We start from the raw sequence: 17,661 nt of genomic DNA on the forward strand, positions 1-17,661 counted from the left end.
CCATCAGGTCAACTCCCTCCCACCCATCCTTCAAAAATATTCTGAAAGAATTTCTAGCCAAAAGGTGGCTCTGTTCTTATTCAACACAAGGGTAAACTATATCCCTAAATGTGGACAAATACCCATTCAAAACTTACATATCCTTACTCTGCCTTTTCCCTTCTTCACTCACTTCCTTACTTCTATCAATTTCTCTCCCGTGGTTTTCTCTCTCTAAATATACCATAAGCCTGATTTTCTCTCACTTCATATTGTAATTCCTGTTTGATTTTACTAACTTACCTTTAATTTCTCTATAAACTGGTTAAAATTACTCTTAACTGTTAAATCATTGTCCTGTAACTTTTATCTGTTTTTAACCAATGTTTTCATGTTATGTCTAATTAGATGTGATCATTTAAACTGTATTTGTCTATTGTATTATTTTAAAGTCTGTACAATTATTATTCTTAAAATGTTTTGTAATACTCGGAGCTTTTCTCCCCAGGCCTGTGCTGAAAATCGGCTCCTACCCAGTCAGATTTTCCTGTTTATCAAATTTTATTAAATAAACAGTAAATCAATAAATAAATAAGTCTGTCTGTATTAGGTATATTAAGTAATAGTAAACATTACTTTTTTATTTCTAAGGTTTTACATGCGTAGTTATCTCAAGTGCCTTAACTGTTTTAGATCTTGACTAATAGTCAGAAAATAAAAAACTTATTTCTTTAGTCAGTAAATCCTACTTCTCCTCACTCCAAAACGACCATAAGACAAACCCCCAAAAATTCTGGGATGGTATCACCTCCCTCTTTAACCCTGGTAGAAAGGAAAACTCTAGCCCAGACCCCAATACCCCCAATAAGGACTTGGCCACCAATTCAACACTTTCTTCATTGACTCAATAACGAAACTAACATCATCCTTCACAAACAACCCTACATCCTCGCCTCTTTGTTCCTCTATCTCTTCCTACACAAATACTCCCACCTCCCAACCTCCTCCCTTCTCTATAAAACCCATCCCCATATCAACTATAAAAAAACTCCTCCAGAACTTAAAACCATGCTCCAACGCCCCTGACAACATTCCTTCGTACTTCCTAAAGACAGCTGCTGATGCCATTGCCTTCCCCATCTGCATTCTCATAAATCGATCAATCCAAGAAGGCCATGTACCCCAACTCTGGAAAAAGGCCTTTATTATTCCTCTTCACAAAGGGGGTAACAACTATAATAGCTGTAATTTCCGACCTATCGCTATCTTATCACCCATCTCAAAACTTCTTGAAAAGTGTATCCACCTACAACTTTTACCATATCTCATAGACAACCATCTGCTAACTCCCACACAACATGGATTCAGACCTGGCCATAGCACCACTACCGCCCTCTCTCCTTCCTTGAAACAGTGAATAAAGCCCGTGATTCTGGACACACTGTGTCTACCCTCCTTCCTGATCTTTCTAAGGCCTTTGATACTATCTCTCATAACCTTCTCCTAACTAAACTCTCTAACCTAAATCGTTCTCCTTCCTTTATCAACTGGTTTACCAGCTGCCTCTCTAACAGGCAGCAAGCCATCAAATGGAAAAAAGCCTTCTCCCCATTCCTCAACACTCCCACTGGCATACCCCAGGGTTCCATTTTAGGTCCCCTACTGTACAATATTTTCATCAATGACTTTAACCGCACCATCCCTAATGCAAACATTATCCAATAAGCCGTCGACTCAGCAATCATCTGCGCTGCCTCCTCCACCTACACTGTCATAAAACTAACACAAGATGCCTTCTCCTCCACTGAGCAATATATGCTAGAGAACCATCTGGCACTCAATGCATCAAAAACCAAACTCATGATATTCACCCCCTCAAAAACCACAATAATTGACAAAAACTCATTCTCCATCATCAGTAAGAATAATACTCTTGAAATAGTATCCAGTGCAAAACTGCCTGGAGTACTTATTGATGATCAGCTCAAGTGTGATACCCACCTACAAACAAATATAAAAAAAAAAAACACCAGAAACTAGGCATGCTCTACCGCCACAATCACTACCTCACCCCCTCTACCAGGCTTGTTCTCTCTACTACATATCTTATCCCTTCTCTCCTGTATGGTGCCTCACTCTTAACTAACTTAAAATCTTCCCTAAAGACAAAAATCTCTTGCTGTTACAACAAAATCTCCAAATTCACCACTGGATACAGATATTCCACCCATCACTGTACTGCCTTCCACAAACTAAATTGGCTAGAGTTGCCCAATTATCTCACCTACATTCAACTCATACACGCCCACAAACTCATCTTTAATCCCTCTCTATGCCCCTCCCTTGCCTCAACCTTTAAAGTCTACCTTCCCAATAGACTCCTAAGAACCAATACCCAAAATCTGATTGAACTGCATAACACACTGAGCAGTGTGGAGGAGGGGATTTGACTACAACTCTGATCTGAGATATATAAGTATCCTGTTTTCTGGCTTATTTATACTGATTATTGTTTCTAGCAATTCATATATAGCACATTTTATTGCCTGCTGCATAGTTTTTACTGCATTTTATTGCTATTAACTAATCTGCACAGGTAACTGATTTGTTTGCAGTTAAAAGCATTCTGTAGATTCTCTCTGCTCCTTTATCTGTTTAAAAACTTTCATTTTGTGGCTTTCTGTAGTGTTTGCTGTCTAAAGAGTGTAGGCTAATAGCTTTAGTATCCCCACCCTCCTCCCTCCCTGTTGGTGTTTTGTTGTTATACTTGGTGGCTTTGCAGTTGCCCGCCCCTACTGTAAATTTGATCTGGGACACTCCTCCCAGTCTAGTGTCATTAGCTCAAGAGAAAAAAAATTTTAAGCTCGTTTCCTGCCTTTCCTGTAAGTGGTCTAGACTGTTTGTAGGCTTCTGAGCCCCCAAGCCTTTCTGTGTTGGATGGAAGCCTTCTAGCTTAATTTTGTTTCTTAGAACTAGCCAGTTTTCTAGTTTCAGCACTCATATCTGTTTCTTTGACTTCAGCACTTGTTCAGAACTTATTGTAAGCACTAAATAAGCTGCAAATTACTACATCACTCAACTTTCCTCACTTGTCTAGAGGAAAGCAGTTTTTAGTACTTAATAGATAAGCACCTATCCAGGCATGTCTAAGGGTTAGCTCCCAGTGATTTCTCCTGTTTACCTGATGAATCTGGGCATCTTGGGGCAATGCAGCAATTGCCTCATGTACACAGACAACCCTCTCCTCCTACCACCCAACATTACAGCCTGTGAGAGATGCACTTATATAGCCAAACCTGAAGCAAAGCTCTCTTCATCCAGGACTGGACTAGACAGTCATGAGGAGAAGGTAAACACTTGCACCACACCACACTCATCACATAGTCCCTCAAAACCTACACCACCAAAACACCCACATAGAATCACAAAACACACACCTACATTAGCGGAAGCTCTCAATAAAAACCTGCCCAAGTATCAGGGACCTCCAAAGCAGAAACGCAAGCAAACTCCACCACTCAACACAACCCAAATGACACATAGCCCACAACGTCAGTGTGCCACTCAACCACAGCCCATAAGGCATACCAACGTACCCAACACTCTAGTCATAGGTGACTCTATAGTCAGGCACACTGATGTTCCACTCACCAGGCTAAACAAGGAGAAAGTTACTGTCAGCTGCCTGTCAGGTGCCAGGATCCGCCACATAATGCACGCACTCAGGTCACTCCACAGCAAGTACAAATATGACACTGTCATTGTCCATGTTGGTGTGAATGACCTGAGATGTACCTCCCTGGACTACATGAAAAGAGACATGGAGAAGCTCTCTGATCTTGTAGCCCAGGCAAGTATGACCCTAGCACTGAGTAGCATCCTGCCATCACCCAGAATGATACCACAGTACAAGGACAAAATGATTGACTTCAACAATTGGCTAAGCTTCTGGTATCATTCTAAGGGGATCCAGTATTTGTCTGCCTGGGACGACATGATCGACAGACCATGATGCTTTGCCAGAGATGGCCTGCACCTGTCGCCCTTGGGATTCCAGATACTGGCTAAGGCTCTTGCCACCCCTATAGTGCCTTTTGTAGGCAAGGTTCAAATGACAAATTCACCACTGTAACTAGTATAAGCAAGCAAAATCTGAGGGTAATGCTACTCAATGCTAGAAGTCTAAACCTCAAAATGCACTCACTCGAGGCACTCCTTAAAATGGAGAACATCGACATATGTGCAGTGACAGAGACCTGGTTCAAAGCTCCAGAAAGCACCCCTGCATTATCAGGCTATAATTTATACCACACCTTTCGGCCTCCTAACCCGGAACGAAGCACTAAAGGTGGAGGCGTGTCCATATTCATTAAGGATATCCATAGCTCCAGGCTAGTTGCACAGCATAATGCATACTAGATTATCCAAGTGCAACTAACTCTGGGCAAGACCGCAGTCCAAATTGTAGCTTGCTACAGACCCCCCCCCCACCATGCCCCAGGATTCCTACTCCTTATTTCTTGATACACTGAAACGTATTAGGGTGCAACCCAACACCCTAATAATGGGCGAATTCAACTACCCCACCATTAACTGGGAAAACTACTCAAGTACCAACTCTTTTGCTCAACATTTTCTGGAATTCATAAATTCCAGTGCCTTGGATCAACTTATTTACACCCCCACCAGGGACAGCAATATTCTAGATGTGGTCATTACCAACATGGGCAACCGGTGTTCCACACCAGAGGTCAGTTCCTCAGTCAGATTCGACCACAAGCTAATCGCCCGAGACATCCACATTCCGCCCCCACCCCCATTTAGGGAAATCACCATAAAAAACTTCTCTAAAGCCAACTTCACACTTCTTAAGACAGAAGTGGCAAACTTCATGACACCCATGCAGATGGACAATAGAGGTACGACTGCTGAATCATACACAAATGCACTTTATAAGCACTTACACAAGTGCATGGATCATGCTATCCCTAATAGAAGCAAGATGCTATCCTCCAAAAAAAGGAAGCCAATCTGGTGGCCCTGTGCCATAAACAAACTCTACAACAGAAGAAAGAAACTGTTGCAAAAAAGAGTAAAATCCCATGACTGAAGGAACTCCCTGGTCAACCTCAGTAAGAAGCTGAGATCCCTCATAAAATCCTCCAAAGCTAGTTACGAAAACAAAATTGCCACTGACTCTAAAGACAACTACAAAGCATTCTATAGCTATGTCAAGAATCTCAATGGCAACACTCAGATCTGCTCTGAGTTACAGCATAATGACACTAAATATATAGAACCAACTGATATTGCCAACATCCTGGCAGATAGGTTCAGTGCTAACTTTACCCCTCTCACCTCCTAGAGGGCCCATCTCTATACCGGAAGAATGCAAACTTCCTGTAATCATGGCTGCACAGGTAAAAAGCACACTCTCCAAAGCCAAGAATACAGCATCCATGGGACATGACAATATCCCAGGCTGCATACTACATGAACTACAGAATGAACTGGCACCCTACCTAAGTACCATGTTCATTCATAGCCTCACCTCAGGCTTTGTGCCCACTGAATGGCGCACCGCGACGGTTATCCCACTCCACAAAGGGGGAGCCATGACAGACCTTGGGAACTACCGCCCCATTAGCCTGATGAGTCTGGTCTGCAAGGCCATGGAACGTATCATCATGGAACTCATAAACAAAGACATTGGTAATCTCCAAACTCTGGACCCTACCCAGTTCGGATTTGTAAAAGGCAGATCATGTCTCCTAAACCTGATTGACTTCTTTGAAGCAGTCATCAAAGCCATAGATGAAGGTAAGGTGGTTCACACAGCTTATCTAGATCTCACCAAGGCATTCAACACCATCCCCCACTCTGGAATTATAGATAAGCTCACTAAACTAAGTATAAATCCCTATGTCACAAGATGGGTTGCCAACTGGCTCACGGACAGAACCCATACTGTGAAAGTAGCAGACTCCAAATCCGACTTCAGACCAGTGACAAGTGGAGTACTACAGGGTTCAGTCCTGGGTCCTCTCCTGTTTGGTATCTACTTCTCTGAAGTACAGGCTAACACAGAAGTTCTTTGGCTAACAAAGTTTGCAGATGACTGCAAACTAGGAGCCATAATCGAAACTCCTAACAATGTGGACAAACTACAAAAGGGCCTCACTGAGACAGATGCCAGGTGTCAAAGCCATGGCCTGAAGCTCAATGCCAAAAAGTGTATTGTCATCCCCTTTGGTAAAAACTCTGTACCCATGAACTACCACATAGCTGGTAGTCTACTTATTGCCGAAAATGTGATAAGAGACCTTAGTACACAGGTGGACAGTAGTCTCTTCTTTGATAATCACATCGCCATAGTGGTCAGGAAATCCTTCTACGTGGCTCACCTTATCACAAAAGGTTTCTCATCCAGAAAAAAAGAGGTCATTGTTCCCCTCTACTCATCATTCATTAGACCCATTATAGAGTACATTGCCCCTTTTATGTACCTCACAAGACATCTACAACAACTGGAAAGGCCACAGAAATACCTCACAAAGAGGATTACTGGCCTCAAACAGATGCCCTACGCAGACCGTCTCAAAAAACTCCACTTTACTCAGTCGCATATCACCTACTCAGAGACAATCTCTGCCTAACATACAAAGCTATGTCAAACCCAGAGCTGTTGGACATGCTGCATTTAAAGAAATCCCAATCCGTCCGAGCTGCATGCTCTAGGGACCTAAACCTTGTTACCACAATAAACAGAACATGCTGGAGGGATAGATTCCTTTCCCAGAGACTTCCCATACTCTGGAACAGACTACCTATCAATGTCAAACAGAGCTCCTCATTAGCACTCTTCAAGAAAAATCTTGATGATTGGATGGGAAATAGGAAATTCACCCCAGGGATCACTTCTGTGACTCTGCTCGACAGGGGCACAGGAAAATAATTTTGGGTGGCGAAAGCCAGGGTACATTTTTGGCTAGGCTTATATAGGCCCTAGGGCCAATAGCCAAGTACCTACCTATGAACCTATAAGCCTGCACTCCCACCTGACAAATTTCTACTATTCTTCTCCTTAGCATGTCTCTGGAACTCCCTGCCACCTCACATCCGCACCACTAGCAGCCTCTCTACTTTCAAAACCTTGCTTTATTCTTACCTAACATCCCTCTGGGAATGCTCCTGTTCCCATCCCACACGAATTCCCCAGTAACACACTTATCTCATACCCTCACTCTCTGTCTTCTTCCTCATCCTTTCTCTATACTGTCTTTCTCCCCACTTTCTTCCTTACTCCCCTTCTTCCCAAAACTCATCTTTCCCTTACCCCATATACCCAATTCTGTCTCTTCCTCCACCTTCATATTTTCCTCAGCAGAAATACTCATTCTGTAAATATCTTCTTATAGTTGTATTAGATGTAACGTCTGCATTTACAATCATAGGAATTACATATTTGTAAATATTGTAAATATTCACTTAGAGATCCTTTAATTCTGTTTTTGCATCTTACTAAATTGCATCTTCAGATAGCATTTTTATCTGTACTATTGTTATTCTATACTAATGAATTATTATTTTATTCATTGTATACTGTGGAGCTTTTCTCTTCAGGATTCCATTGAAAATGGGCTCTTCTGGCCCAATGGACTATCCTGGCAAACAAACTTCAAATAAATAAATAATTAAATAAAATAGTATCATTCTGATGATGATGATAATGATGATGATGATGATGATGATGATGATGAATGGCCAGCTTCAGTGGTACAGAGGGATAAAATCTTGACTATGGCTCAGGCAAGTGGAGCTCACTTAGCAGTTCAGGCATCTGGCAGATCTGATTAATAAGGATGCAAGCAAACGGCTGCTGGTGGCTCTTCCATCCTGGGTAGAGAAAGTCAAATGTGGTTCGCCACTTGGGTGAGACCTAGTGTGAGTATAAAGTGTTGCACTCGTGACACATGAGCCAATGAGCATTTGCATCTATCATGTATATGCATGTAGCTGAGTGAGCCTGTAGAGGCATGCTTCATGCAGATATTATAGTGCAGAAGATCTGACAGAACCATTTCTAAGGAGGGGGATGCTCTCCAGAGAAGAGGTAGGGCACTATACTTGACCAGCAAGCTAGCTCACTCACTACTACCAGATTCTTATTACTGGGGATCGGATGAATTGATTGGGCTACCTGTGTAGGAATAAATGTGTCATACAGCATTGCCTAACATAAGGATATGTGCTTTCTCAAGGAATGAACGTGGCAACTGGTGACAGGTAGGGGAGCCTTAAGGATGGTCCTTCAGAGTGGAGGAAAACATGTATTGGAATGTACCTGCCTACATAATTATCTTTATTAACATCATCATTATTAAACCTTCAAATTTTAAATACTGACATGAGTACATATGTATTAATAGAAAAGGAAACTGCATAATTATTGTCTTGGTAGATATTCTTAATCTGTGTAACAAAACTCAAGACATAGGACCAAATCTCTCAGAATTAGCACTTAACTAGCAGTTTCCTCTCCTCGTTTTTTATCTGTCACCCTGTCACACTATATGTAGTGTCTGCTAAATGGCATATATCTGCATTTGAGACAGTAATCATCCATGGCTGGAGGAGTACATCATTTGGGATATTTTATCATGTGTAGCTTGTCTGCCCCAGGGACACAAACCTGTCTCTTGGCTGCAGTTTTCTAGAACATGGTGTGGTAGCTTGTAGTTGTTTTTCTATCATTCACACTTGTTGATGTTTTTGTTGTATGTTATGTATTAATCTTGTGAAAAAGGACATTAAAGCAGTCTTGGCACTGTAGGGGTGTTTTTTTTAATTTTATCAATAAGCAAAATTTTTTATTTTTAGCACTGCGAAGATCAGATGGGGAGGATGGTCAATCTGAAGACAGAAAGGTAAGTGTGTAAAGTAGCCTTTTGTATAATTTATATGCTTTCAATGTAAATGTCTGTTCCTTTCATGTATGATGACATTATAATCATCTGTGCATCTTGGTTAAAATGTCTGATTTATATTCATGTATAATTAAATGTGCTACATGGAATGTTGTGATTACATTCCAAAAATAGGTGAAAGACAAAGGGCCGGATTCATGATGGCTTACACGGAGTGTACGAGTAGAGTAAGACTCCATGCAGCCATCATGTCCAACGAGCAATCCAGAAACAGCTTGTAGGGGCATGTAAGAGAGCCCCTAAAACGACTCCTACATGGGCTGGGCTGGGATATGCAAATTACCTCACTTGCAGCCAAAAGGCATGCAAATGAGGTAAATTTGTGATCCAGGAAGCACAAACCTGTCCGAGTAGGAGCCGTGTTAGCTGCAGAAATGTACTCAGTTGACAACTGAGTACCATTCTGCAAATAACACAATGGAGCCTTGTCAGCTCCAAATAAAGGTTGCATATGGTTGAGGAAGCATGCCAATTGCCAAATATAAGGCCATTGGAAATGTTCCCAGATGCAAAATGAAAATAAAAATACTTTTTTTTTTCGGCGATTTCCGATGTTTAAGCGTAGCGCAGCACCGCGCAAATGGGGTGCGCTAAAAAAATCATAAAATAAGAAAATAAAAGCCACAAACATGGAATCTATGAAAACTGTTAAATTACAATGTAAGGGAATAGCAGGCTGAAGACAACATGGCCACCGAGTAGGGGTTGCTAAGGGGAGAAGCCCAGTCTAAGACATGTAACCAAGCATTAGTAGGCAATCCTATGTAAATGAGTGTTAGGATAGTGAATCGCACTTTTACATAGCAAATGACCACAGTCAGTGGAGTGTAGGAGTAGGATATGGGGAGTAACAGAGTAGGAGATAGGTGACATCACAAGGGGGGTATGTATGAAAGTAGTGAAGCTCATAGGAGCAGAGTGGTATGTGTCAGCTGTCAGTTAGACATCATGGAAAGAGGTATGTCAACAGGTAGGCCAGGGAAAGCCAAGAAATGGAAGGTATATACTGTGGATAACACCAAAGTTTCTTGCTGAGCAGGTATGCATGCATGTGCGCGCCTGTAAACCCAAGTAAGACACAGTGCGTGTGTGAAAGTGTAAGTGGGGGCGTGTAAGCCGGAGTAAGCATGTATAAGACTGTTTAAAGACCTGTAAGTGTGTCTGCGCTGGTGTGCACGTGTTTTAACCAGAATAAGCAAGTTTTAGTCCGTCTAAGCATGTGTGCGCTCGTGTGAGCTGCTGTGAGTGTGTTTGCGCTTGTATGAGCGTCGCTCCCCCCTGAGGAAACAGAAAGGAAAAAGGAAGCACAACAAATAGTAGGAAGCTACCAGGGAATACTAGTAGAGCTAGCAGGTGAAAACAATCAGAATCAGGCAATTGCACAGGCAGAACACTAGCCCAGCCCAGCACTTAAAACTCTGCAAACAACAGTGCAGTTTGTTTCTCTCAAGAGACACTGCAACACTGAAGTAAGCTACTAGAAGTGAAAACTGAAAAAGCTTCACTCAGACAGAAAATGCTAGGGGCTGCCATTGCTGTTATAAGGCAACATATGCAACATGCTGAGGGTGGTGACAATGCAAATGCTGCCAGACAACCCACAGTGAGGAGACGGAGAAGAGTGTACAGGCCCAGGGTCGCCTACCAGGGGTTACATGAGCTGGAGATAGTGGAGCACTATAGAGTGGACAGAGACCTCCTGCAGCAAATTGTTGAGCTGTGCAGGCCATGCCTCACACACAGAACCAACAGAGGGGGAACCCCTCCCAGTGGAAACCAAGGTATGTGTTGACCTAAGAATACTAGCAACAGGTACCTTCCAGAGACCAACTGGTGATATGATGGGGATATCGCAGGCATCAACATCCAGGGTACTGCACCAGTTCCTGGATGCCATGTCAGCACATGTCAGTGATCATGTATATTTCCCCAGTTCCCGTGAGGTATTGGCCAGCAATATGCGTCTCTTCCAGCAAATAGCAGAATACCCTGAGGTAGTGGGTGCAATAGACTGCAAGCATATACACATCAAAGCACCAGCCGGTGAGCGGGGTAGGGCCTACATTAACCGCAAGGGCTTCCCCTCCATCAACTGCCAGGTCGTGTGTGCTGCCCAGGCCATAATAATGAATGTGTGTGCTGGCTGCCCTGGAAGCTACCATGATTCCCATATCTGGCATCTGACGCAGCTGTACCAGACATTTGCCAATGGGGACATCCCACATGGTCACTTAGTGGGGGATGCTGGCTATTCACTGAAGCCGTGGCTGATGACACCCATCAGAAACGCACACACACCTGAACAGAAACGCCATAATGAGACACATGCACAAACACGAAATGTAATTCAGCGTGTGTTTGGGTTGCTCAAGTCACAGTTCCGGTGCCTGGACACATCTGGTGGAGCCTTGCAATACTCACCAACTACATGTATCCAAATTGTTATGGTATGTGCTATGCTACATAATATGATTCTGCGAAAAAAGCTGCAGCTGGACCAGCATAGGCCTGGGCCAAACAGCCCCCCACCATTGCCAAGGCCATCACAGGCACAGCGTGACTCGGAGAAGGAACAACCTGAGCCTGCCCCAGTAAGCAGAAGGAGGTGTGCCCAGTATGCCTTGGCCTTGGCAAAGAGGCAACGCATAGCACATACACTGGCTCAGTAGGAACCCTGGAAATGATACCTCTCTCTGACTCCCACATATAGTGAAAGGGATGCCTAAGTTGACACAACCTGCTTTCAAACATGTGCAGGGAGTGTAGTATGTGCATCCGACATAGGCAGCCCTGCAGCACCACCTGAGGCATGATGGCCATGTGTTAAGCAATGTAAGGTAGTGCTAAACAGCATTTAGCAACATGTAGTATATGCAAACTTGATGACCTTGAGTATCATCCTACCCTCACCAAACATGATGCCACAATATGAAGACAAGATGATCAATTACAACAATTGTCTTAAGTATTGGTGTCAGTAAAAGGGGATCCAATGCCTGTCAGCCTGGGAGGACATGCTCGACAAGACATGATGCTTTGCTAGGGATGGCTTTCACCTGTCACCTGTGGCCTTTTGGATATTGCCAAAGGCTCTTGTCACCCACATAGTGCCTTTTTTAGGTAAGGCTCAAAAGACAAACCCACCTCCATAGGTATCACAAGGGATAAGAAACTAGAAGTAATGCTACTCAATGCCAGAAGTCTAAACTGCAAGATGCACGCACTCCAAACTCTCCACAGCATGGAGAATGTTGATATCTGTGCAGTAACAGAAACCTGGTTCAAGGCTCCCAAGAGCACCCTAGCACTAACAGGTTACACCTCATACCATGCTATACAGCCGCAAAACATGGAACAAACTACAAAAGGTGGGTGAGTATCAATATTTGTCAAAGATACCCACACCCCCAGGTTGGTGGCACAGCATGAAGCATCAGAGACTATCCATGTGCAACTAACAGCGGGTAAAACCACCTTCCAGTTCATAGCCACACTTGGAACCACACTTGGCTGACTGGAGAACACATGAAAATATGAAGGTCTCCCCAAACACCATTATATTGGGCGACTTCAACTACCCAAACATAGACTGGGAGCATTACCCTAGCAGCAACACCCTAGCCCAAAGGTTCCTAGAATTTATAAACTCAAATGCTATGGAACAACTTGCTACCAGTCCCACAAGAGGGGAAAACATACTGGACCTGGATCATCATCAACATGGGGACTCTATGCCCAAGACCAGAAGAGTATCCCTCACTGGTAAGATCAGACCATAGAGTAATCTCACTGGATATTCACATCCCGATCCCAGCCATGCCCAGAAAACCACAGTGAAAAATTACACTAAAGCAAATGTCACACTCCTCAAAACCGAGGTGGAATCCTTCACAGCCCCTGTGCCTGTGGAAAATATGGCCCAAACCTCAGAACCCATTATAAATGCATTCTATGAACACCTTCAGGAATCCATGGATCATGCAATCCCAAATAAAACCAAGATCCAATCCTCCAAAGGCAGGCATCCTGTCTGGTGGACCCCAGCCATAAAAAAACATACAATACAAGGAGGAAGCTACTATATGATAGAGCAAAATCCTAAAAAGGGAAGGCATCTCTGATCAGTATTATTGAAACACTACGGCCACATATAAAATCGTCTAAGGCCATCATTGAGATAAAAATTGTACAGGACACTAAGGATAATCACAAGTCTTTCTTTAGTTATGGTAGGAACCTAGGTGGGAATTCCCAGATATGCTCAGAATTAGTCCAAAATGACAAGCAATACACCAATCCCACAGACATTGCCAACATCTGAGCTGACAGGTTCAGTGCAACCCCCCCCTCCCCACCAAAAGGGCAAATATCTATCCCAGCAGAGTGCTGGCCCCCTGACATCTCAGATACCCAGGTAACAGCCAGCCTCTCCAAAGCAAATCACACAGCATCAATGGGACCAGACAGTGTCCTGGGCTGTGTCCAACATGAACTCCAAGAAAAATTGAACACAAACATAAAACCACTGTTCAGTCTCAGCCTTACCACAGGATATGTACCCAAAGAGCAGTGTACAGCAACAGTGGTCCCTCTCCACAAAGGCGGTGCTTCAATGGATACTGCAGACTATTGGACCAGAAGCCTGACTAGCTTGGTCTGCAAAGCTATGGAAAGGATCATCATGGACCTCAGAAATAAAGATATTGGGGACCTACAGACACTGGATTCTACCCAGTTTGGCTTTTTTAAGGGGAGAACCTGCCTCTTAAACCTGGTTGAGTCATTTGAAACAGTCACCAAGGCCATTGATGAGGGGAAGGTGGTCCACACAGCCTACCTGGACCTCGCAAAAGCCTTCCATACAATACCCCACTTGGTCATTATAGATAAGCTCACTAGCTTCATTATAAACCCCTTTGTCAATAGATGGGTTGCAAACTGGCTCAAGGACCGAACCCATATGGTCAGAAATGCTGGAGCCATGTCAGACCCCAAACCAGCTACAAGTGGCATCCCACAAGGCTCAGTCCTGGGACCTCCCTTGTTTGGTATATATTTCTCGGAGGTACAGGCCAACACAGAAGGACTGTGGCTGAACAAGTTTGCAGATGACTGCAAACTGGGCGCCATAATCGACCCTCCAGCTGACACAAGCATCCTACAAAAGGGCCTCATAGAAACAGACAACTGGTGCCAGAGCCATGTCCTCAAGCTAAATGCTAAAAACTGTATAGTCATCCCCTTTGGCAAAAATTAAGTGACCACAAATTACCACAGAGGTGGTAACCCATTAAGTATGGAAGAAGTGATAAAGGAACTGGGGACCCAAGTTGATAGCAATCCCTCATTTGACAACCACGTGGCCAAAGTGTTTAGAAAAACATTTCATATAGCCCACCTAATCATGAAGGTATTCACATCTAGATCAGGGGAGGTCATCGTGCCTCTTTACTCATCCCTCATCAGGCCCATAATTTAGTACAATGCCCCTTGTGGGATGTACCTTATCAGACACCTGCAGCAGCTGGAAAGACCACAAAGGTATCTCACCAGGAGGATCAAAGGGCTCAAACTCATGCCATTTGCTGCCCGGTTAAAGAAACTGCAGCTCCACTCAGTGGCATACCACTTGCCCAGAGGTGATCTGTGCCTGATGTATAAAGCCATGTCCATCCTGGAATCATTGGAAATGCTGCACCTTGGAAAATCAGAATCCCATCAAGCTACACGCTCAAGAGACCTGAACCTCAGGACTGAAATAAATAGGACATGCTGGAGTGACAGATTCATAACCCAGAGGCTCCCTCCACTCTTGAGTAAACTCCCACTCCAGGTTAGCCAGAGTCCCTCACTGAATCTCTTCAAGAGGAATCTGAATGAGTGGATGGGAGATTGTAGGTTTACCCTGGGTATCGCTTCTATGTCACTGTTAGACAGAGGCACAGTATACTAACCTTGAAAAATGTCATGGCAAACTCCACTTAAAATGTGTGCTGAAAGCCAAACACACTCTGGCTAGGATTATAAATGCCCTAGGACATTTAGCCTAGCATGAACCTATGAACAGAATCACACACACCAACTAGTACAACTGTGGTCAATGTGGAGTAATGTATGGCAATGTCCACCCAAGTTGGTGAATACACTGCAATGTCGGACAAGCCTGGTTTAAGTAGGCCATAGCTGAACAAAATGCAACATGCTCCTAGTTGCCCAACTGGCCCTCAACCAGTCTGGTCTGCTCAGTATGAACATTTAAAGCAGTGATGGGACTCAAACCCATGATACTGTGCACCATAGTGAAAGTACTGAACCACTACCCCATGACAGTATTGCAGTGTTTAGCCAGTATGAAAGAATGTTACAAGTCTTTGCAAACTATCCCATGGAAACCCTGCAGGCACAGCATAATCCCTGTTGAGTTATGACACAAAGGAGTCTGGCAGTAAGAACACAACATGACTTCCAACACACACAGTATAAATGTCAATACTGGTCATGTTCACACACAGCCACAAATGTAGTGGACTTCAGATCACAACATATGGAAACGTCACACTGGGCATGCTCACACACTTGGATAAATGAGACATATGTCAGGCAATAAACCATGGAAAGCCTGAACTGGGCATGCTCACACACTTAGGCCATGTCTGAGTATAGCAGTCGGCCACACATACTGGCAGTTGTATGTGTTAAGCCAGGAACCTCCCACGATCCAGCAATCTGCCCTGTGCACACAGTTAAATGACAACAGACACATATATTAATATACTGGAACCCTGTCACGATCAAATATGTTATGCAGATACACAAGTTGTTCATAGAAACTGGGAAAGCTACGGCAATAAAGATCTGCAAACAGTATCAACAACAAATATTGCGCATCCCCAATATAAACATAGGTGCAGAGGTCGAGGCTAGGCTGTCTGCCCTAGGGAATTCATAAGCCTAGGCAGAGTGTATTTGGCGTCCGCCTCCCCAGTAGAGTAGCCTACTGTGCCTCTATAAAGTAGGTCACAGAAGGCACCCTTCAAGGCTAGTTTGCTGTGCCTCTGTCAAGTAGGGACACAGTGGAGATCCCAGGGGAGAATATGCAATTTCCCATCCATGCGGCTGGATTTTGCTGGAAGAGGGTTGGCGAGGGGTTATGTCTAACTTTAACTGGGATTCAATTCCAGAGTGAGGGGAGCCTCTGGGTAATGAATCTGTCCCTGCAGCATGTCCTATTGAGTTTTTTGCTGAGGTTTAAGTCCCTGGAGTGTGTAGCTCTAAGGGTCTTGGATGTTATGAGATGGAGCATGTCCATTACTTCTGGGTTTGACATGGCTGTGTACGTCAGGCATAGATTACCTCTGAGTAGGCGTTAAGCAACTGAGTAGAGCTGGAGATCCATTAGTTGAGCTGCATAGGACATCTGTGTGTAGCCCATGATCCTCTTGGGGAGGTACTGTTGTGGACACTGTAGTTGCTGCAGGTGTTGGGTAAGGTACACCCCAAAAGGGCCATTGTAGTCAAACATGGGCCTGATGAGTGACTAGTAGAGGGCCACAATGACCTCCCATGATCTGCATGCAAACCCCCATGTGATAAGGAGGGCTATATAAAGGTCTTTGCAATGACTCTGTCAATGTGATTAGCAAATGAGAGGTTACAATCTATGTTGGTCCCCAAATCTGTAAATACATCTTCTGTACTTAATGGATTACCACTTATGTGGCGATTTGTGTGCACCTTGTTTTGCCCAAAGGGGATGACTATGCATTTCTTAGCATTTAGCACGAGGCCATGGCTCTAGCAACAAGCATCCATCTCTGTGAGACCCTTATGGAGGAAGCATGTGTCAGCTGCAGTGTTGCTTATGGTCCCCGGTTAGCAGTCATCTGTGACGTTTGTTAGACATAATCCCCCCATGTTAGTCTGAACCTCAGAGAAGTACATACCAAACAGGACAGGTCCCACAACTGAGCCCAGTGAGACACCAGTTGTACCTGGTCTGGAATTGGACATGGCACCTGCAATTCTGACCATGTGGGTTCCATCCCTGAGGCAGATAGCAAAACATCTAGCGATATAGGGGTTGATATTTAAGCTGGTAAGCATATGTATGATGCCTGAGTGGGGTATTGTGTTGCAGGCTTCTGAAAGGTACAGGTAGACTGTGTGAACTACCTTGCCCTCATCCATGGCTTCAGTAACCGTTTCAAAGATATGAACTATGTGTAAGAGGCAAGATCTGCCCTTAACAAAGCCAAATTGTGTATGATCCACTGTCTGGAGGCTCACAATGTTTTTGATTATGACTTCCATGATAATACGCTCCATAGCTTTTTCTACCACACTAGTCAGGCTTATGGGGTGATAGTTCCTGTGGTCCATTGTGGCACCACCTTTGTGGAGTGGGAGCACTGTATCTGTATGCCATTCTCAGGGTACATATCCTGTAGTAAGGCTAAGTTGGAACAGTGACTTAATGTGAGTGTCCAGTTCTACTCAGAGCTCGTGTAGGACACAGCCTGGGACACCGTCCGGTCCCATACATATGCTGTGTTATTTGCTGTGGAGAGGGCACCTGTCACCTGTGCATCTGTGATGTCAGGGAGGTTACATTCATTTGGGATAGGCATCTGTACCCTTAGGGGGTAAGGGGGGGGGGGCATTTGTGCAGACTCTGTCTGCCAGGGTGTAGGCTATG

At 44.0% G+C, this 17,661-nt stretch overlaps 1 protein-coding gene across 1 annotated transcript in view; it reads left to right on the top strand.

Moving 5' to 3' along the window:
- The window catches only part of ABLIM2 (actin binding LIM protein family member 2), a 2,642,076-nt gene that overhangs the window by 1,928,049 nt on the left and 696,366 nt on the right, over window positions 1-17,661 (top strand). Inside the window, exon 16 of the mRNA XM_044062807.1 lies at window positions 8,860-8,906. Within this exon, the coding sequence (XP_043918742.1) occupies window positions 8,860-8,906 (47 nt within the window). The remainder of the gene's footprint in view (window positions 1-8,859; window positions 8,907-17,661) is intronic.

Source organism: Protopterus annectens, chromosome 2.part1 (assembly GCF_019279795.1).
Source record: "Protopterus annectens isolate FY-2018-M chromosome 2.part1, PAN1.0, whole genome shotgun sequence".
Taxonomy (NCBI): Eukaryota; Metazoa; Chordata; order Ceratodontiformes; family Protopteridae; genus Protopterus; species Protopterus annectens.